The 22,562-nt window shown below is 41.2% G+C and overlaps 1 protein-coding gene across 14 annotated transcripts in view; it reads left to right on the top strand.

Moving 5' to 3' along the window:
* CAMK2D (calcium/calmodulin dependent protein kinase II delta) overlaps positions 1 to 22,562 on the top strand; it is a 145,493-nt gene that overhangs the window by 71,564 nt on the left and 51,367 nt on the right. For 10 of the 14 annotated variants that reach the window (XM_082236990.1, XM_082236995.1, XM_082236994.1 and 7 more), the window contains 3 exons: positions 6,248 to 6,302; positions 10,988 to 11,053; positions 14,429 to 14,501. In XM_082236990.1, the coding sequence (XP_082093116.1) occupies positions 6,248 to 6,302; positions 10,988 to 11,053; positions 14,429 to 14,501 (194 nt within the window). Of the gene's footprint in view, positions 1 to 6,247; positions 6,303 to 10,987; positions 11,054 to 14,428; positions 14,502 to 15,454; positions 15,528 to 22,562 lie in introns of all 14 variants that reach the window. The other 4 variants (XM_082236991.1, XM_082236993.1, XM_082236986.1 and 1 more) reach the window with 1 other exon arrangement.

Raw genomic sequence — 22,562 nt, 5'->3', positions numbered from 1 at the left:
TATTGGAACAGTTACATGAGAAAATGGATTTGATGACAGCTGTGATAGGAAATTTTGGACAGGCAGTGGGTACCTATATAAAACCCACTCAGGAATTAATCCAGGAATGCGCTTTGACAGATGAGATGAGGGAGGAGGCTGTTGCTGGACCTCGGGTGGCAGAGATGGAGGGAGCTGTGGCCCAGCAGGAACAGGAGTCGTTGGACTTGATGAATGAACCTGGAAAGAGTCAGACTTGGAGAGATGGAGTTCTGCTTGGCTTGGAGATGGGGGGCTGGATGGACCCCCCTATGCAGAGATGTTTTGACTTTTCAAGTCTGGCTTTAGGCCGGGGGGAGCTCGGAGCTGTGGGGGCCCCTAATTTTGGAGGGGCCTTGAAACATGCCTTTAAATATCACATGGATTTCAGTGTTGACTATGGAAAAGGGGCTGACTTGTCGAGAAGGGACAAAAATATTGTCAAGTTGGAGTCTCCCAGAGTGAAAGGAGCAGAAGACAAAGTAAAGTACAGGTATAAACATGAAGAAGACCTGCAGAAGGGACATGGAAAAGACCTAAGAGCCTCGGATATAAGGTCACCAGGTTGATGGACTAGATGGATGGGACAGAAAGGACTGACAAAACCCGAGACCAGGAGAAGAGACGATGGATGAAGATTGGAAGAAAGTTTTAAAAATTTATTTATAAAAGTATCGTAAAATTAATGAGTATTAGAAAAATGTTGGAATGAAATTATGTGGCTTTAGCAGAAATGTTAAAAAGAATTGTGTAAGAATATGTTATGGTTAAAAGAATTCGGTATAAGTAAGATTTAAGTTTTAAGTTTTAGGGTTTTTTATGGTAAGATAAGGTTAAAATAGATTAAGGTAATTTAATGACAGAATATTGCGAAAGATGGAAAGGATTTGCTGAGATAATTAACAACTAGAATACAAAAAAGGGAGGTGTGAGGAGGTCGATGAAATAAGTTAATGAAAGTTAAGGATTTGGGAATATTGGATTTGTTTTTAAATTTGTTGTATATTTTTGTTTTTTGATTGTGTTGTATTGTGTGTTTTGTTTTTTGTTTTTGATTTTGGTTTCTATTGATCTGTATTGTTTAATTGTTACTTTTATCTATTGTTGTCTTTCTTTTTCTCTTGTTTTTCCCTTCTTTTTTTCTTTGTAACTTTAAAATTTTCAATAAATATCATTTAAAAAAAAACAAACAAACAAAATAGGTTGAAAATTATGGTGAAATCTTGTGTTTAATGTGTGTTTGGCAGAGCGCATAGGTCGTTCTGCATTCGTTAAAAACGCCAGAGTAGATGCCAAAAGGATTTTGTGATTTATTTTTTTTAAATTTGTCAGCAAGGTCTAGAATTTAATCTCTTGACACCACTATTTGCCTCAGATTTTTAGGCTGTCTTCCTAGAAAAGTCAGTTCAGTTATTGGTATCTCTACCTTACATTTTCTATGGTTTAAGAGAGAGATTAAAATAATTTATTGAGTTTTTCTGCAATCTCCTTATTCTCCTCCAAGACAGTTGTAGCTCCTTTGTCAGCCAAAGGTCAAACCACCTCCTTGGTTAGTTGCCAGATTCTGATATAGTTAAATATGTTTAATTCCTCAAATTATTTCCTTTTGTTCTTTATTGTGTGCTTTTGCCATTTGTGATCTTTTGTTGCCCTTATTTGACCAAGACTTTCATTTCCTGAGAAAAGGTCTTGACTATCTACCAGCTTCCTTACTCATTAACCACTCTAGTGTCCTCTTGGACTTTGTGGTATCCTTCATTCTTTGTACTGTACATTTTACTTGGGCGTCTTACTAGTTTTGGCTAACCTCCAAGCATTCTGGGAAAATTTAACCCTCTTAACTTTCTTTTTCAACTTTCTTTTTAACAATTCCCTCATCTCTGAGAAGCTTTCTCTTGAAATAAACATGACTGTGTTGGACTTTTGTCTTAATTGTGCATTTACAGTTGAATTTAATAGCACTGTGCTCACTGTTCTAATCAGTTCCACAGCAGTTATGTCTGCATGCCACTTAGACTTACACTGAAGATAAAGTAACATGGAACAAAGCAATTTAAAAACACAATAACAGCAGCTAAAACAAAAAAATTGGTTTCTCATTTGTTTGCTTAAAATAATCCTTAATAAACTTAAGTTTGCTTAAGTGAGACTCCTTTGAGTCAGACTTAGTTGAATATCACCCGGTATATACAGGGTGAGTCTTTTAAAAGAGGCACTGTGGAGCATGTGTACTCTGTATCCATGGGGACTCTTTTAAAGGACTCACCCTATATATGAGAGAGAAAAACTGGTGATTCATTAGGACATAATCGTACCTTGGTTGTCAAATGCCTTTGTACTCATACATTTTGGCTCCCAAATGATCAAAACCCGGAAGTGTGTGTTCCAGTTTTTGAACATTTTTTTGGAAGCCGCCTGTCCAATGCGGCTTCTGCTATTGTTTCTGGCATGCCTGCGCAACCGGGAGCCAGTCGGAAGCCGCGCCTTGGTTTCAGAAGTCGAACGGACTTGTGGAACGCATTGTGTTCGAAAACCAAGGTAAGACTGAATAGGGTTTTAGTAACAAAGGCAAATGGAGTTTTTTTTTAACACTCCTGAATGCCTAGTGTCTGCCTTTGGAGAGGAAGAAATACATTTTGCTATGTTAATTGGGCTTTGGTATTTTATGTGTACCAGATTGTGCTTTATTGTTTTGCTGTCAGCAAGGCTATCTCATCTGGATCTGGAATTTAATAAGAAGACAATGCTAATATTTTTTATGAGTAGACAACCTTCTAGAATTTTTGGACGGACATCATCTCTAAAGATTTGGATTTCCAAAAAAGCTTACTTTCCTATTTTAAAAAATCACGGAATTGCCACATTCTGTTAAGTGTTAAAAGACCATCTATAATCTGTCACTACAAAATGCTTTGTGTGATAAAACAGTTCTTTACTTGCTTTAATTGTGACTTGGGATGGAGTCTGTATCTGAATAAATATATTAATGTTACCAGTTCCAAGGTGTCAAACGGCAAATTAATAAACATTCATGTGTTTGCACTCCTGCAGTGCTTATTCCCACCTCCCCCAAATATCTGTATCCTTGATGTTTTTCCTCAAAATTGTGCTCAAGCCAAATCACCTTAAACTGTCCAGTTGTGAACAAATGCATGAGTGCAACAATACCCAAGGTCTGCCTGCACATCTAATGTAGTATTATTACTTTGGTGGTATGCTTGAATACTCTGGCAGAAACATTTCTGTGAATGGAATTAAGAACAGAACAGAATTCTCAGTGACGTTATAAGTCTGTGGTGGCAGAATGCACTCTTGCAGATGTTCAAAGCTGTTCCTATTGCTGCTCGTTTTGACTTGACTCAACCCAGAGTTCAAAAGATTTTGCAGGATGTGGTGAGATGCATTCTTGCATGTCAGAGCAATAACATAACTCCATGCTAGGTTAGAAAAGGCAACTCGTGGAAACTTCACATCACTGCTGTGTGAAAGTGATCAGAGAGCTTGGTCTCATTTGTGGTTAAAAACTGCTGCCTCTTCAGTAAGCATGACACAACTTCCCTTATTACTGTACTACATCAGGTAAAAGAACCAATCACTAATGAAAAAGCACCAATGGAGACTTGTATGTTATTTACCAATGAACTCAGGTTTAGATCCTGGAACTACCTGAAAAAAAACAAGCTATAGTAGGATGCTAGGAGGACTCCTGTTACTCCTTTGTGCTTGAGCAATGATTATTGTGAACATTATGTTAATCCTTTCTTTTGTTAGATACAATTTAAGAACCCTCGGGTGCAGTTCTGTCCTTATGCTTTGGTTTTGTGGTTTCTGCCTTTAATTCAAAAACACACCCACCCACCCCACACGCAAAGGGAGAAGCTGCTACTAAATATGCACCCTACACATTTTCCTGATGTGTGCTCAGCATGGTTTTGAAAAATCACATAGCATAGCTATTAGAACAAAAATAAGAGTCACATTGACTTGGCTTACATCACTAATGCAATTCTTGAAATTTACTATAATTCCATAAAACACACAAGTGTTCCTTTTACTGTGAAGTTCATATAATCAACAGTCTCAATGTTCAAAAAGTCAAAGTACAAATTACTTGAAAGGGGTTTTTTTTTTTGGGGGGGACACCCTTTGGGTGCAGCCCAAGGATGGAATTTAGCATTGCGTTCTTCACGTTGTTTTGTCTGTACACATATTACAGCTTGCCATATGGAACAACACCCACCCATATGCACTTCTCTGGAGGTTTTCCTGTCCCCCCTTCCAAAAAAGCCAATTTTGGGGGTGCAGGGAGAGGAGGGGGTAAGCCCCATTGCATAACCAGAAGTCTTTCTTCAGGGCTTCCACTGACAGGACTGGTTAGCTGAACCCTGCTCCAAAATTTGCAGCCGAATCCAGCTGTCCTTGTTTGACTGCATTTTTTCATCAACATCATCATTGAAGTGTGTTTTAAAAATAATCCTTTCACTCCCCACCATATGGCATTTCAGAGGTATGATGCATCTGAACATCGAAGGCTCATTTAGCAGTCTTTGTCTCCTGCATGTATTTGTCTAAAGGGTGTTTTTTCACCCATCTAGGCTAATGGCTATATTCACATTCTCTGGCAGTGAATTCTAGGAGTTAATTAGGAATTGTGTGACATAGTCCTTTTGTTGGTTCTGAACCTAATGCTGAGGAATGTTTTTAGGGGATCCCAAGCTCTACTCTTAGGAGAGAGGAAGAAAAATCTCTATACTCCGCCCCCGCCCCACCCAAAATACAATTCCTAATTTTATAAACCCTGCTGCTCAAGTTGCCTGTGGACCATTCAAACTTGAAGGATCAGCGTTGGTGGGGAAAGTAGTGCACACAAGCCGCAGGATGCCCCCCCCTTTGTGTGTTTCCTATCATTTCTTGCTTTTCTAGCTGAGCACTCGTCAGTAGTCCTCCAACAAGGGAAATTTCCATACAAGCATTCTATTTGGACTGTCGTAAGAGTTGAACTCCTACATTGTCGTTGGAGTGCTCATGATATGTGTTGCAAAGGGTCTTATAGCAAAGCGCCTGTTATAGGTCAGGTTGCCCAGAAAGCGTAATGTTTGCCCTACTGGCACGGAGCTGTAATCAGCATTTTTGTTAACGAACACCTAACTCGCTAGGCAGCTTCCACTTCCTTTAAAAGTGTGTTCTTCTAATGCTTTCAAGGTATAAGGTGTCAACACTTAAATAGAAGTGGGTTTTGTAAAGGAATATGTGTGCATTTCTGTTTGACAGGAGTTGACCGGGCATTTGACAGACTAATTGCTTCTTTCCCAGTTCGGATCAGCTGCTTGGGCATCTGAAATGAGGTCTGCATGGAGGCTGGTAGCTCATTCTTGAAAAATAGGAAAGGGCAGTGCTCGAAATAATCTTTCTACGTAGTAGCTCTTCAGCGAACAACAGCAACTGTGTCCTGATATGGCTTCCTATTATGAACTAAAATGCACTGAGTTCTGTATTCATTTCCTTCTTGATAAAAACAAAGTGCTTTTGACTAATTCACAGTGAAGGTTGGGAAAGATAGCGAAACAAAGGCATACTATTCTCCTGGGGTGTCTTGGTTGTTAAGGTAATTGTTGAACAGCTTATTCTATTCCCAATCCAGTGTTTGTTGCCACTTGGAACATTTTATGTGCTGATTCCCATTTAATGGGATCTGCAAAAACATTTCCCTTAATACATCAGCTTTCTATCCAGCACCATTGAAGTTCTTCCCCAGCAAGACTTATGTACCCAAAAGATGTTTGAATAAAATAGATATTAGTTAGTAGCATTCATGAAATATGGCTAATATGCTACAAATTTGTAATATAGTTGGGTGACAGCTGTAACCTAGTGCCCTCTAGATAGTTTTGACTACAATTCCCATTAACTTCCACAGTCTTGGCTGTGGTGGCTGGAGCTGATAGGAGATGTACCTAGTTCAAAACATTTAGAGAGCACCAGTTTGGAAAAGGCTGGTATAGTGCAAGGAAAGAGATACAAATCTATTAGATGGAGTGCTTTCTGTATATATGAAGAAAGAAAGGTTCTATAAAAATGGATTGAAAAGGGAAGACAAAGCACAGCTCTATTTTTTTTACATAAAAAAGGAAAAATTAATTATCAAAGATGGGAGATAATTATCCAGAAAGGTGAATTAGACAAAAGAGTCAAAGAGAAAGAGAGATCATTTTTCTTTCTTTTTTTACAGTGCGACTTCATGACAGCATATCAGAAGAAGGATTTCATTACTTAGTCTTCGATTTGTAAGTATGTCTGTTTGCTACATACTGCACCGAGCTCTTTTTCTAAAGAATGAGATTGGGGTGCGGGGAGAGCCCACAAAGACCCTGGGGGGTATTCTGTGTGTTTCTAATATTTGACAGGTAAAAAGTTGCCATAAGTGGTTCATGCCATGGTAGTGGATGAATAAATTATATCTAATTGCATATTGAGATACACTGAAGCTGAATGTCTTAAGTGGTTAACCCATTTCGTGATCTTGGTTCCAATGCTTCTATGGATTCAGCAGGTGGTGTTGAGTGAGATGCACTTTCTCAACTTCAGCTGCCTAACTGTAAAATGGAAATATAAGTTAATTTTCTTGCTGAGATTCAGTGTGAATGAAGGAGAGAAGGATGGTAAAGGTACCCCTGCCCGAACGGGCCAGACTCTGGGGTTTGTGCGCCCATCTCACATCTATTGGCCGGGGGCCAGCGCTGTCCGGAGACACTTCCGGGTCACGTGGCCAGCGTGACAAAGCTGCATCTGGCGAGCCAGAGCCGCACACGGAACGCCGTTTACCTTCCCACTGGTAAGCGGTACCTATTTATCTACTTGCCCCCGGGGGTGCTTTCGAACTGCTAGGTGGGCAGGCGCTGGGACCGAGCAGCGGGAGCGCACCCCGCCGCGGGGATCCGAACCGCCGACCTTTCGATCGGCAAGCCCTAGGCGCTGAGGCTTTCAGTGTGAATGAAGGAGAGAAGGATGGTAAAGCACTGTATTTTTATGGGTGTGTGTTTTGCCGATAGGGTATACATACACACAGTAATTTTCTCCCTTGAAACTTGAGCATTAAACGTACTATCCAGTTGGTAGACAGGTTTGGTGGGGTTGCCCTCTCCAAGCCACTGTATACTACAGGTACTACAAACACCTTTAGTATTTGTTGGCTAAAATCAATGTTAATCTGAAACAGTTCCACAGCTGTAGCCAAGAAATAATGGTAAGGGAGTACAGTATTCACACTAGGGTTGCATGTAGTTCCCAGTGTTCGGATCAAAAACGATTGGCTTTTGATCACTAATTGCAAGTGTTCCCTTTGATGACTCGAATTTTTGATGGCTTTTGTGTGTATTCAAAATGAATGCTTCGCCAATGATAATTGTCTTTCCTTTAATTTAAGGGTTTCTCATGGGGGAAAAGCTGTTGTTGGGCAAGAAGCCATGCAGTGTAGGAGACCTTTGTGCCCCACAGCTCCTTCTTCCTAAACAGCAGGTTTCCCACCAGCAGCCCTTCAAATCATCCCCTGAGCAAGCAATGCCCCCATCAGTTTGCAGCATAGGGCAAGTTGAAGAATGGTTGTATCAGGCTGTGGAAGGTGGGCTGTGCCTGCCACTTATTCTGCTGTTTCAACCATTGTGCACACCTGCTTCAAATGGTCTCCGCAATCTTATTTCACACCAGAAGCAGGAACAAGCAAACAAGCCAGTCAGCTCCTGACTAGTTAACCATTGTAAAGAGATTATCAGTATTACTTCAGTTCTTCCATCTTGGAAGCATGTTATTTCAGTAATATACATGGCATCGATGCCTGCTGTGGAACAGAATAGAAAATATGATGGAGTATTTGAGCAAAGTTGCATTAAATTTTGTTATGCACCTATGTACAAATCTTTGTTGCCAGGTTTAAGGGGAGTACACTTATGAAAGGATATCAAGTGCTGCAAAGATAAGGTTTTAACATATTTTATTAACAGTAATTCAGTTAACGTACCTACATGTGTAGAGTGCTTTCACAATCTTTCTTGCACGTACAGGCAGCCTTCAAGAACCAATTTTTGGTTCTAAAATAGCGAATAGCCCTTTTCACTTACGCTTGATGATAACCTATAGACCTGAGAAGCAAAGTGTGCCTAAATGGTTAGTGAAGCATTCATCTATACCAGCTATGTAAAGAGGCTGTGATCTGAAACCAGACCTAAGCATGCACAAAAATTCAAATTCCCTTTAACGGAGTACAGAAAGATCACTTTTCTTGCAGATTTCCAACCTGTCCTTGCATAGTGTGCAAATTTTTATATGTTGCACGTGAATTACTTCCCCTTTGTGTCCAAAGAAAGTAGAAGTTGCATATGAAAGGTCCGTGTTTCTAATTGCAAATTCAAGAACAACTTGAATGAGGGCTCCCCCATGTCAATTGTATGCATAGAAGTAGATGTAATGGGTTTTAATGGGGTTTCTTTGGAAATACACCCCTGTTCAGAAGCCCTACACATGTATTCATCTGAGTGGGACTGTGCAAAATATGCATTCCCTCAACGTCACACATGCTGGCTAGCCATACCCCCTGGCATAAATTTCTGCAGAGATTGAGCTATTGTATGATTATCTGTACATACAAAGCCTCCTCCATCTCTGCAGATGTGAGATTAGCCAGTGTGCACAGTGTCAGGGGCATAGCTAGCCAGCATAGCCCAGCTCAGGCATTGTGAGACGGTTTAAATAAAATTTCTGAATATTGTTAAAGAAGCCTTAGGGTTACCTTGGTTGTTTCAGTTCTCTTGCTTAAACAATTGGCCCAGGCTATTCTCCAGTGTGTTGAATTGTGAACAAGGCATTAGAACATAACTGGATCATAGTTAATAATTATGTGAGCTGCCTTGATAAGAGACAGATAAATGCCAGATGCCTTCTGAATAACATGTACCAGTATTACAAAACTGTTCAGTGAGGAATGTGGGGAAATGGTGTTCTGTTACAGTCGAAGGTCCTATTTTTGGGAAGCATTCCGAAAAAGCACAAGAATTGCTGGTAAAGATGAGAAGAGAGTATGAAATGTTTTGTTTAGCAGGACTGCATTTATGAAAGATTTATGTAATAGCATATTATTCAGTGAAACGCCATGCTGTTACGGGAAAAGAGAGGCCACCAAATGTAAAAACATGTAGCTGCAGTTTAAGTCGTAAGGCTATTGTTTTGCCTAATTATGTTGAAATCTATTTTTGTAAAAAGAAATACATTGGGCCTCTCACTTCTGGAGCACATTTCTTTTTGTCAAGAAACACTGGAGCAAAATTGTAAAGGTCATAGATGTTAGTTAATTGTCTTTAAAAATTCTCATTTCAACCTCTCAGGACAGCACATTTTGATGTGTTTTTAAAAAACCTAGCAAACAAGAAACTTTAATATTAAAACAGTCAGCTTAATAAATAGACACTTTTTATTGTGAAAAGTTTTTGTTCCCTTATTGGATAGTTATTTTCACAATGAAATGTTGAAAGTGGTAAGATTGGGGGGGGGGTTGCCCTGTGTATGCCTGATTCTGTTTATATAAGTATCACGGTAAAGCTATTACAAAATCCATAGTGAACTGGTTGAAGTAAAAATTCAGCCATAGTGAGGTGTTTACGCAAACTTACTTTAGACAGCCTGCCTTCTTTCTTATAAGCAGTTTTTCTCCAGTGGAACAATCAGAAATAGAAGAATAAAATGATAGTGCGAAGACTGAAAGGCCACACAGGGACAGGCAGATCTATTGTTTAAAGCATTTCTGCTCAGCTCTTCAGCCAAAAAGGCTCTTGGATCAACTTCCATAAGATCAATAACAAATAAGACAGTCATAAGAACATTAGCAGAGACGTGATAGATCAGACAAACGTTTCCTTTAACAGAGTGGCCAAACAGGTGTCTCTGTGAGCAGGAACAATAGCCCTCCTGCTTTTCTTGCCTCTGTCCAGCTAAAAAATGCAGCACAGAAGGAAAAAGGGAGGAGGAGGAGGGAAGAGGAATACAAGTAAACTCAGGCATCAGTCCTAAGAGCTAAAATACTCCTACAGTGATCAGGTTCCTTTACAATGATGAGCTTTAGTGGCAACAGTTCAGAGAGAAGCCAAGTCAAATGGAGCTGTTCTCTCAGCCAAGCTGAGAGAGTGGTTTGGCTTCCCAACTTCTCCCTTTGTTGTAGCTTGATGGAACAGATAGATGACAATTGAGGAAAAGCCAAATGGAGCTTGTCTGTCAACCGAGCGGATGGAGTGGTCATTAGTGTGATATAAATCCTTTCAAGTTATTATTGTGCCTCTTCTACTAAAAGTGGACAACCCATAATAGAGAGGTTAATTACTTACCAGATCCTGCATTTCTGCGTTACGAAGATCCTGTAATGAAAGCCCATCATAATGTAAGTGATTTTCCTGCACGCTAGAGGAAAAAACCGAGGAGAATAAAACTTACTGGAACTATTTGGTATTGCATACAAATATCTCAGTGACGAGGCCAGAACAGCAGGTGGCTGAAGGTCAACATCCCAAAGGGCTGCTTCACACCTTATCTATCAGGGGTGGGTAACTGGATCTGGCTGGTGGGGTAGATAATTATCTCCCCCATCCCTCGCAGGCCAAGCTTGGCAGGTGGATGGGAGCCGCCCACCTGTCAATCACCTGGCATCACAGTGAGATTAGGCAATCCTTTTTTCTTTCTTTTCTTTTTTGCCGCAGTGGGCTTTGCAAAATGGTCTGCAAGACCAGATAACTCATTTACTACAATATCCAGTATCCTGCAGATCTATGCACCAATAGTTGCAGTGGTGTGAACCTTCATGTGTGAGGATAATCCATGATTCAGTACTTTTGCAACACTTTGAATACTTTGGCAGTATAGAATTCTTTCACATGTAGGATTGTCGATTATTTTTGTCTGATATAAAAAAAATGCTTTATATCATTGACAGAGTCACTGGAGGTGAATTATTTGAGGATATTGTTGCAAGAGAATATTACAGTGAAGCAGATGCAAGGTAAGTGCTGGATTTCAAGGCTTTTAACTGTTTGTTCATCTGCTGTTTATTTACCTTTAATGTGGTATTTGGCACCATAATACAATGATGGTTGGGGTTTGCCATCAGTACTGACTTAGAAGTGGGAAACATCAGCTTGCCATGCAAGGAATTAATTGATTTATTGGGCAAGCCTAGTTTGATGATGCACTCTTTATAAGGATGGTGGCTTTAGTCTGCTGTTTAGTCTGGGATGCGGGTGGCGCTGTGGCCTAAACCACAGAGCCTAGGGCTTGCCGATCAGAAGGTCAGCGGTTCGAATCCCTACAGCAGGGTGAGCTCCCTTTGCATGGTCCCAGCTCCTGCCAACCTAGCAGTTCGAAAGCACGTCAGAGTGCAAGTAGATAAATAGGTACTGCTCCGGCGGGAAGATAAATGGGGTTTCCATGCGCTGCTCTGGTTCGCCAATAGCAGCTTAGTCATGCTAGCCATATGACCTGGAAGGTGCACACTGGCTCCCTCGGCCAGTAAAGCGAGAGTCATCCACGACTGGACAGTCAGTGGTCCCTTTACCTTTACCTTTAAGGGATCTAAGTATTTCCCCTTCATCTAGTGCACCTTTTGGCAGGGGCAATCACACTGTCCCAGAACTTTAATATTATTCATATATTTTTCTTACACAATGCTTTTTTGCTAGGAAAGTGATTCTCAGTTAGCCCAACAGACCCATCAAGTTTCCTCCATTGAAATTTGGAGTTCCACATTTATCACTGTGATGAGCACTTCTCATGCTTGTCCACACACAAAAATCCATGCCTGCTGTTTTCTCAGTTTTTATATAAAGCACATGGAAGCGGTTGAGTGATTCCTGCAGGGGGGAACACATTTCAGCATGCTGGTGATCTCACCTGGGCACCACAGTGTTCCTAAGCCTCTTTCCGCATTAACTAATTGCCATTTTACAGGGAGCTTCAGAAAGTGGCATGGGTGGGTGATAATATCTGAAACAATCCTTTCAGTCTCAGTGAGTGGTGCCCACTGGTACAAATAATCCCTTTCAGAGAACATTTTGGCCTTGAGGAGAACAGTGTCAATAGATCGAAATCTCCTTGCTTGTCTTTCTAGCCTGAGCACACAGTCCCCATCAGGTGCTTCGCTCAGGGGTGCTCAAGATGAAAATACTTTGATTGCTGGATTTGGGTTTCTTCCTGTTGCACCGTCCAGGAAGATAAACCACTCCCTCTTTCCTCTCTGTACTCTGCTGTGCAAAACAGAAGGGGGAGACAGCTTCTGTGACTAGGTAGTGGTTCCCCTCTGAGAATCTGATGAAAGCTGTGGACAGCCCCCCCCCCATGCGCATACATACAAAATTTAGCACAGTTAATTTTATTATTTTGGCATACATGCCTGGTTCATGGACCGCCTGATGAAGCCGATGCATGGGCCCCAGGTTAAGAACCCCTGATATAAACTATGCTTTACACCTCTGCTGATCATCAAACACTGCTTCTTCAGAGGTCAAGGGCTTAAGATTCAGTTACGTTTGCTGGTATTAGAGACGGTGGTCATAACCCAGAGAATTGCACATATAGTTCTGTGTATCTAAAAGGGCATTTTCACTATATTTTCTAAAACCTATATGTTCTTGCCCTTTTCCATTCCCAAAGTCAAAGTGCAATTTTAAAATTTTCCTAACTTTTAACAAGTAGTTCCCTATGGGAGATTTTTTTTTTTGGGGGGGGGATCTAGGACCAAAGCATTAAACAGGTCATTGTTGAGCCCCTCATCTGAAAATCTTCTTGTTCATTCATATGAACGTTTTGGCATTTTCAGTGTGTTTGACCTTGGCTGTAAATATGCTAAGTACATTGGGAAAAGCTTCTGGTCTTCTCGGCCTGTAGACATCCATAAAAAATATTCAAATATGGATGTGTAAAATGACAAACTGTGTTTTTGTGCCCAAATCAAAGTGTCTTAATTTGTATCTTAAATTACAGCTTAGTTCTCTGTGCTTAGCAAGAGTAAACATACTTTATGCAATGGTTTAAAGAAACATAATAAAGTGTTTGGGCTTCCTTTTATTACTTTTGGACATGCCTGCTAAACATACAGCTGTTCTAGATTAAGTGTTACAGATCCTCAATGAATTGCACTGATAGTTTTCTGATTCCCCCCCCCCCTATAATTCAGGGGCAGCATTTTGTGCCTTTTTTAGTTATTGTTTAATTTGTACTTTTCCCTTTCTGTTCCTCTTGTACAAGTGTTGAATTTGTATTTGTGTGTGTGTGTGTGTGTGTGTTCTTAAATATGTTGGGGTTAGTGTGGATTGGATAGTGCATGTGCTTAAAAATCCAGTCATTGTGCCACTCATTAGACACCATGGAGAATGTGCACAAATTAGGAGAGTGAACAAAGTATTGTACATATTTTACAGTCAGTTTGTATAACCTCCAAGTCAAATGGGACAATGTATTAACCAATGAATGTCCATGGTCTTCAAGTTGAGAATATAGTGTGATTTGCCAGCATCATTAACATATAGATGTACTGATTATGCCAGTGGTTCCCAAACTCCCCTCAACTGACAATCTTAGAATTGCTGGTGGTCCTGGTGGACTTACTTCATGGTTTTTCTGCCCTTTATAACAGTTGCAGTGCACTGTGATAGGTGCTCTATGGTTTTGAATTGTATTCTGGACACTTTCATTTCTGTTATTGTATTGCAGCTTGCATTCTCCCATAGAATTCAGATTATAGCAGAATAGAATGCAGCATAAGAAATAGAAGAAGCAATAAAAATAGAATTAAAAATCAATATAAAGATTTCATGCTGGCATGCCACGGGCCATCTAAAAGAAGCTCACAGACCACAGTTTGTGAACCCTTGGACTAGGCAATATGCAGAATCAATGGTACACAGTCTTCATAATGTCTGATGATGTGCATAGTGACCAGGTTTTTTTTATGAATGTTCTCTATCCTATTCACATTGACAACACTTACATTGTTTGCAAGGACTACCAAAATAAACAGCATCTAGACTCACCCAAATAATTTGCAAAAAAAATTTTTTAAATTGTTTAACTAAAGCTTGCCATTTTTTTCCTAACATTCCTGCCATTCAATGAGTGGGAAATACAAGACAAAGGATTCTGTCTAATGATGTCACATGTTACATGTTAAATGTCCTTTCTTTTTTTTGGTAAATCTTAAAATTTCTGTACACAGCATTGCTGTGTTGCAGATCAGCGTGTAATTGAAATGTGTCCAAAAATGTGATTTAATTACTATTATTTTTATAATTTCAAGTTATTTTCATTTTGATTTTTGCATTTAATGTGATTATGTGCCTTTAAAATGTTTTTTCCCTTCCATTCTGCCCTTGTATCTCTGCAGTCATTGTATACAGCAGATTCTAGAAAGTGTTAATCATTGTCACCTAAATGGCATAGTTCACAGAGACCTGAAGGTCAGTATCTGGTGCCCATAGGTTGGCTAAGAAGTGTTTTTTTTTTCTCTCTCTCTCTTTCCTTTCCTTTTCTTGGCTTGAGGCTGAAGGGTGGGTTCGGCTGAGAAGTCCCCTTCGCTTTCCTTTCTCATCCTCAGGATGACAAATGGATAATGCATGGTGCTGCTTTCAAGTTTGCAAGTGTCACAGGTCTAGCATACATCACGGTAGAAGCTGAAATAGGTGTGGCAAGACAAAGTGACCTTCCAGCATTTATTTCCCCCCCACTACTTATCTCTGTGGTATGATAAATATCACCACAAACATTGGAAGGAGCTTGCACCTGCCACATAAACTTCGGCTGTGATGTATGTCAGCCTGCAGGTATTTTGAAAAACACCACTTCTGTGCAGAGACTTTGGGTTATAGTGGCAGAACAAGTGGTTTGGCATTGCTCTGCTAGAGTAGGACAAACCCTCAGGCAACAGCAAGCATGTAATCGCTCTGCTAAATGAAACCATGAGGAGTGAGTAATTTGCCTTAAAAACGCATTACTCCCTAAAAGTAATATTAACTGCAGTTTGGCTGGTGCAAAAGAACCATCACATTCAAATAAATAGAAGGAACAAACAGCACCAGATATTTAATGCAAGCTTGCAAATAGCTCTGGGAGGTTATTTCTTCATCTGTGTATGAAATATATGGCCAAAAATGAGATTTGTGTGTAAAAGTAGACCCCATTTTGGGCTGTTCCTCCTTAGCACTGCTGAAATCAAAATGAGCTACTTCATAGCAGCACGCTCACGTCTGAGGAAGTTAGCTACTCTAGCCGAGGAATGCGGGTCCATTTCCGGAGGTTGTGCGTTACAGTCTCTGTTTGCTGGTTTTGCACTATAACCCAGTCTCACTGAGGGTATACAGACAGTGAGTGTACGGCTTGGAACTAACACACGCCCCCTGGTGTTTGCATGCAGTCATTGCATTCAGCAGATCCTGGAGGCTGTGCTACACTGCCATCAGATGGGCGTAGTCCATCGGGACTTGAAGGTGAGTAATGCTGTTGGGGAAGAGAGAACCTACACCACACGGTCTCAAAGCACTCCTTTTAGCTGCATTTTTGCATGTAGAGGGGCAAAGAGGTGCCCACTTGCTGACTCTCTGGTTGTCTGGACAGTTCTGAAAGCTTCCACATAAAAGAGACACCAAATTACCAAACCCCCTTGCAGATTTAGAAGTACTTTCCTTTGCTGTTCTCCTTTGGCGTATACGTCACTGAAGCCGTGGATAGGAGCGAACCTGCAGAAGAGTTATCAAGTGATGCTTGAGCTCCTCGTCCCACATCAATCCATTTTGAATCAAAGAGTGAGAAGCTTGTGACTAAGTGCGCTCAGTTGCCGGAGATGCCTCTTTTTACCTCCCTGAAACCTTCTAGTCCATTTTACTTTGGATGTTTCTTTTATCTGCTCTTCGGGGTCACAAGATGGAAGGACAGATGTGTTTTGCCACTGAGTGCATTGGGATGCTTTGCCATCCCTGTTACCACCACCATACATACGTTCAGCTATTCAGCATCAGCTTCCTATTTTATGCAGACTGCTAGTTTCATTGGCTTCACATTGTTCTCAGCTTTTTTTTTTTTTGTGCCTTTTAATCTTTTGGCTTCCGGACTAAGAAAAAAAAGCAAATGCCAATTCATCTTGAAACCCATTCTTAAAACACACGATAATTGGGTTTTGGGAGGGGCCTTGAGTAAGACACTGTCCATAGCCTCCCACTCTCCCAGTTCCCCCACCATCGGCGCCAGCTGTTTTTGTTTCTTTTCTCCTTCTTCATCATGACTACCATTCACTTGCTTGCCAGGCAGCGAGCCAATGAGTAAGCAGGCAGTAACATGTATTGCTTCTCCCTTCTCCCTACCACTGTTGTCCGAACAAGTAGGTTATAATGGTGAAGAAAATGAGCACGTCCCAGGAGTGTGAGGGAGCAATAAATCACATGGAGTATGTTTATTAGAAGAAGAACAAGGCCTGCTCAGGAGCTGATTCCTCCCATCATCCCTCTGCATCCAACCAGTCCATGACAAGAAGGGATCTTTCCAGTGACTCTGCCTGCTGGGTTATGGGCCCTTTGCAAGCGCTCTGCTATGTTACCGCTTGACACCTGCCCTGCTAGACGCTTGCGAAGGTTGGCAGTGCAAATCCCCGTGACGGGGTGAGCTCCCGTTGCTCTGTTCCAGCTCCTGACAACCTAGCAGTTTGAAAGCACACCAGTGCAAGTAGATAAATAGACACCACTGCAGCGGGAAGGCAAATGGCATTTCCGTGCAGTCTGATTTCCATCATCTTGTTCCATTGCGCCAGAAGCGGTTTAGTCATGCTGACCACATGACCCAGAAAGCTGTCTGTGGACAAACGCTGTCTCCCTTGGCCTGAAAGAGATGAGCACCGCAACCCCATAGTTGCCTTTGACTGGACTTAACTGTCCAGGGGTCCTTTACCTTTTTACCTTTTCTATATGTATGTGTGTGTATGTGTGTACACACACACACACACACACACACACACACACACACACACACACACACCTTATAGGTTAGGAAGGCTCACAAAGATCTGAAAAGTAAGCAGGGCATAATTTGTTAGGGTTTTAATGGAGATTTTGTACACCACGTTGATATATTTTTATATGAGTTTGCAGTACAGAAATGAATTCACATCATCCTAATTATTATCGTCGAGGAAAATTACACTTTTAGCTCCATTTGATACATTCTTAAACCAGTGGTATATGTTCTCTAAAGGACCTTGAAGTTGTCCATATACCTAGCAAGTAAAAGAAGAAGAAAAAGAAAATCAAAGGGGGAATTCCTTCACACTAAGGCCTCTGTATTAGCATTCATTAGTAGATTTGACATTGAAATCCTTGGGGTGGCTATAGAAAGCAGTGTTTACAACACCCTTCCCTAACCTGGCCCTAACCACCAGATATTTTGCACCACAATTTCAATCAGTGCCAATCGGCATGGCAGATGAAAGGGGATGATTGTATTCCAAAATATCCGGAGGGCAGCAGGTTGAGGAGGGCACATAACATTATTAATTTTGCTGTTTGGGGACAGGAGCCAGAAATAGGTCACTTCCAAGCTGATTGGATCTTGTATTCATTTGATTGCGTCCTCTATTTATTTGTGTTCTGCATAATTCTTCAAGACATCCATGGCTTGCATTACTTTGTAATGAAAGCATAGTGCACGCACGTGCGTTGTCATCTTTCTGTACTCAGAGTGTGTATACTTACACATCTGGATGACCATTTTATTGCATCATAAGATACGGACTCCCGAGTCCACAAAAGCTTATGCCCACAACAAATAGTTCAGTCTTTAAGATGCTGCGTGACTCTTGCGTTGGTTTGATTCACAAGGAAAGATTCGTGCACACCTAAATCTGTCCTGTTGAAAACACTTGGAGTTGTTCTGTTCACAGCTGAGCTCTTTTATGATTGCAGTTTCCGTAACACCTTTCAAATTATACAAACCCAATCACTGCATGGTTTGTTGATGTTTTTTTCACGGTGCCCTTCAAAAGGAGCGCAGAAGTTCTTGCGGTTTTATACTCATCTTGTCGCTGCCAGGTTGACATGCAAAATGAATTATTCATAATTCCATTTGGCCTTGCGCTGCACTTGTCTCAATCTGTCAGTATCACTGACAAAATGAAAAGGGAGCTTCCACATCTCCCCCTCCCCCAAGTATTAGTGCATTCTTGCTGTGCTGTTACATAACCAGTATTCCCCCATCACCTCAGAACTGAGTGGGGATTCCTTCGCTGCAGTGCCAAGAAGAAATATTATTTCTTCTTCTTCTTCTTCTTCTTCTTCTTCTTCTTCTTCTTCTTCCCCCAACCCATTTTTTAAAAGGTATTAAACACTGTTTTTGTTATTTCTCTCTCTTTATATATATATATATATATATATATATATATATATATATATGCTTTCGTAGATTTTCACGGGTACAGGAATGCAGGTTTTGGTGTCTTCGGGTGTCTTCCCGTGTAAGAGTCGGGGTGTCTGTGCGACCTTTCGACGAGGTCTCACTCGTCATCTTCAGGCTGGTGCTTTCGGCTTCTTATTACTGGAACAGAGCAGAGTCTGGTGTTTGAGTTCCTATAAATACTGTTGAGGGGTGTGGTGTATAGCCTCCAACGTTCTGGGCAAAGAGGAAGTTCCTAGATTAGTGTGCCTTTTCTTCTTTTGTTCCTTAATTACTTGAGGGATATCTTGGGTGATTTCATGAGTGATATTCAGAATATCACTGGGTGGGTCATTAAGTGTAGATTAGTTGCTAAAGCTTTCGTGTCTTGACCTCTTGAGCTTGTGAAGAGTTTTTCTGAGAAGATGGCTGTGCTGCATTTAGTTGTGCTCTGGCTTGGCTTCGTGTATAGGGGCGAGCTATGGTTTTGTGCCTTGTGCCAGCCAGATCTGTGTAGGGATTGCAGGGGGGTGCAGCATCCGGAGGTGCCACTATAGTTTGGCTACTGGAAATACCCTGCAAAGTCTGCCCAGCCACGTACATTGGACAAACAAACAGACGAATAAATGCACGTATCGCAGAACACAAGAATGCCGTCAAAAAAGAAGAAAAAACTTCCTCTCTTTTCCAACACATGAAAGAAACAGGACATGAAATTAATTTTGCAGATTCCAAATTGCTCTTTAACATGGAACATCACCACAAGAGAATAATCATGGAAGCCATCGAGATAGAGAAACACCCTCACAACATGAACAAGCGTGACGACACGTCCCGCCTGCCAGACATCTGGAAATTAGCCCTCCCCACAAAAACCGACACCAGAACCAGAGGCACACAGAACGCCGTCACCAATCAACCACACCAGACCCAAACCCAGACCCTCTCCACAGACATATTACAGACTCCATCCAGTAGCCAAACTATAGTGGCACCTCCGGATGCTGCACCCCCCTGCAATCCCTACACAGATCTGGCTGGCACAAGGCACAAAACCATAGCTCGCCCCTATACACGAAGCCAAGCCAGAGCACAACTAAATGCAGCACAGCCATCTTCTCAGAAAAACTCTTCACAAGCTCAAGAGGTCAAGACACGAAAGCTTTAGCAACTAATCTACACTTAATGACCCACCCAGTGATATTCTGAATATCACTCATGAAATCACCCAAGATATCCCTCAAGTAATTAAGGAACAAAAGAAGAAAAGGCACACTAATCTAGGAACTTCCTCTTTGCCCAGAACGTTGGAGGCTATACACCACACCCCTCAACAGTATTTATAGGAACTCAAACACCAGACTCTGCTCTGTTCCAGTAACAAGAAGCCGAAAGCACCAGCCTGAAGATGACGAGTGAGACCTCGTCGAAACGTCGCACAGACACCCCGACTCTTACACGGGAAGACACCCGAAGACACCAAAACCTGCATATATATATATATATATATATATATATATATATATATATATATTGTTTTTCTATCCAGACATCGAACCTCAAAGTAGATTGCAAGAATACATATAATAAGCAATACAACCTTGCATCTTGTTTCTCCCCTCATCAATCCTGATATTTTTAAACCATAAGTCAGTGGTTCCCAAACTTCTTTTTCCACTTCAACCTTTCTAAAGATCTTGCATTTTCAGCTACCTCCTAGAGCAGGTATTGGGGGACCTTGTTTCTGTCAAGGGCTGCATTCCCTTTGGCGTAATCTTTCAGGAGTTGCATGTCAATGGGGGTTAAGGCCACAGCTATATATGGGCAGGGCTACTCCTTTTCTTTTCTTTTCTTTTCTTTCTCTTTCTCTCCTACCTTCTTTTCCCTGTCCAGCAGCTTGCTGGGGGAGGAGCAGGTCGCTGTTTCCTCTCCCCTTTCCATTGCTGTAACCATTTTGATTTTTCCACCCACTGTCCTTCTCTTCTCACCCCCCACCTCAGACTTCCCACCAATAAAATTCAGCAGAGGACTGCAGGTTTCCCACCCAGTCCTAAAGGTTGAAATGGATGGGTTTCAGTGGTCCTTCTCTTGAAAGAATTTAAAACTTCTGAAATGCCGGAGCAGCATTTTACTATAGAGCAACCATGTTTTTGTCTTTTTAGCAAAAGTTCTTCTGAGGGACTTCTAGTGAGGAAAGAAGCTACTTTTCATACCCGGCTCAGGTGTGACCGAGATATGAAGCATTTTCAGTGACAGACAGGGTTCACATTCACTGAAAAGCCTTGATCCAGACAGAAAATACCCTTTATGGTGACAGAATCACCACTGATTAAACAGGCTAGACCTTTGAATGCTCCGGAATCTCAGATATAAAACCCTAAACTTGAAGTTGGGAGCCTTTGGATATCCACACAAAAATATGCTGTCTAGCCATTATGTTGACATGGCCTAAACAAGAGAGAAGCTAAATGATGGCCGCCTCTCTACTACATGCATAACTGCAGCTAAAGTGCAACTTTGTGATCCGGACACTGACTTGCTCCTTCCCTGGAGAGACTCTCAAGCATATGCTGTTTAATCTCCTATATCTTTCTCCCGTTTGTGCACGTTTGTCCCATCCTCTTCAGACCTTGTTGCATGACAGACACGTCAGCGTTTCCCCATTGTCTTGAAATGGCTGGTGCATGTTCTTTTAAGGGGCAGAGTCCAGCAGCCCAGGATGTCCCTTCCGCTTGCTATCAAAGTGTGTGGCTGTGTTTGCAATGAAGCATATTTACTTCCTTATGACAGTGATGTTTGCTTTACAGTACTTTGGGTCCAAAGATATTTGCTGACAGGTGTTAAGCACTTCTAAAGGAGTAGGGGGTGAGATCGAGTTCTTTTAATAGTCCCATCCTGTGTGTGAATGGGCATTACTTGGTTTACCTACTTGGGAAGTATATATGACCTGACAGCCTGATGCTCTGGGTTGCTGAAGGTCACCAATAAATAGAAACATCCAGCGGCTTTAAGTAATTTACATAAGCAGTGCTTTCCAGGAACTAAGGATGGCCAACTTTTGCCTCTCTGCGGATCAATTTGTCCAGAGTATAGAAATAGTATAGCAAACTGCTAGCAAGATTGGGTGGCAGTTTTATAATTTATGCAATATTTTAGGGAGAAATAGTGCCCACCATTTGATGTTTTTTATGCCCCAATGAGGATGAACATCTTGGGATGCTTTTTTTAAAAAGGGTGACCGTGTTTGGTCAAACTAATTTAAATGAGAAGGGGGGGGAGAGATTTTGGCCTGATTCGCTTGTCTCTCAATGTGTTGGTTGTGCTTATCAAGCAGGGGAAAAGATTCTGCTAGTTTAATGATAAAGTAGTTTTTTAAAAAGAATATGGGGAGAAAGTGAGAATGACTAAACAGTGGAATTTGCCGTTACAAATAACTGAAAAACTGCATATCAGAATTCAGAGAAGTGTAAATTTCAATAGACGGCTGTTTTTCAGTTCTGGAAAGTGTGAATTACATGGGTTCGCCTTCAAATGCGAACTGAATCAAATTTCTTTCCCATCTCTGTGTGTAGCTATATTTCCAATTTGTATTTAATTATGGGTGCAGGGAGAGAGTAACTAGGCTAAGCAGTCAGCAGGAAGAAAAGCTTTATCCCTTCTCTCTCCTGCAATGATCAGGACTAAAATCTCCCTTCCACATGGCTATTGGCAGCTGGTAAAGAAAAACAAACTTCCCATTGAAGCAATGAGAGGTTGTTTTTTACTAGCCCTCTAAGCTGCCCTAGAGGTGGAGAGAGCAACATTAGGACCCCCTGTAGCTCTGAAGGGTTGGTCATCTGATCCTCTGTGCCTGTATTTAAATGAAAAAAATAGATGTAAGTGCACTCTGTGCATTAAGTGTAGCATGTAGTTTGGCCCTGAGCTTTCAATGTGGGCATCTTGTTAACAAAGAGGGATGAAAAGAGCCCTGTGAGGAAGAGTCTTCAGAATCTATCCTGGAACTCTTCTGTTTTGTGTAGATTAAAATAAACTCATATTTGAGCATTTATCAATTTAACAAATTTATAAAACGCTTCGTGGTCCGGGGCAATCAGCGCAATAAACGACAG

Source organism: Podarcis vaucheri (genome assembly GCF_965113315.1).
Source record: "Podarcis vaucheri genome assembly, chromosome: 9".
Taxonomy (NCBI): Eukaryota; Metazoa; Chordata; class Lepidosauria; order Squamata; family Lacertidae; genus Podarcis; species Podarcis vaucheri.
Note: the sequence above shows the minus strand (reverse complement) of the source record. Positions and strands in the feature narration are given on the sequence as shown.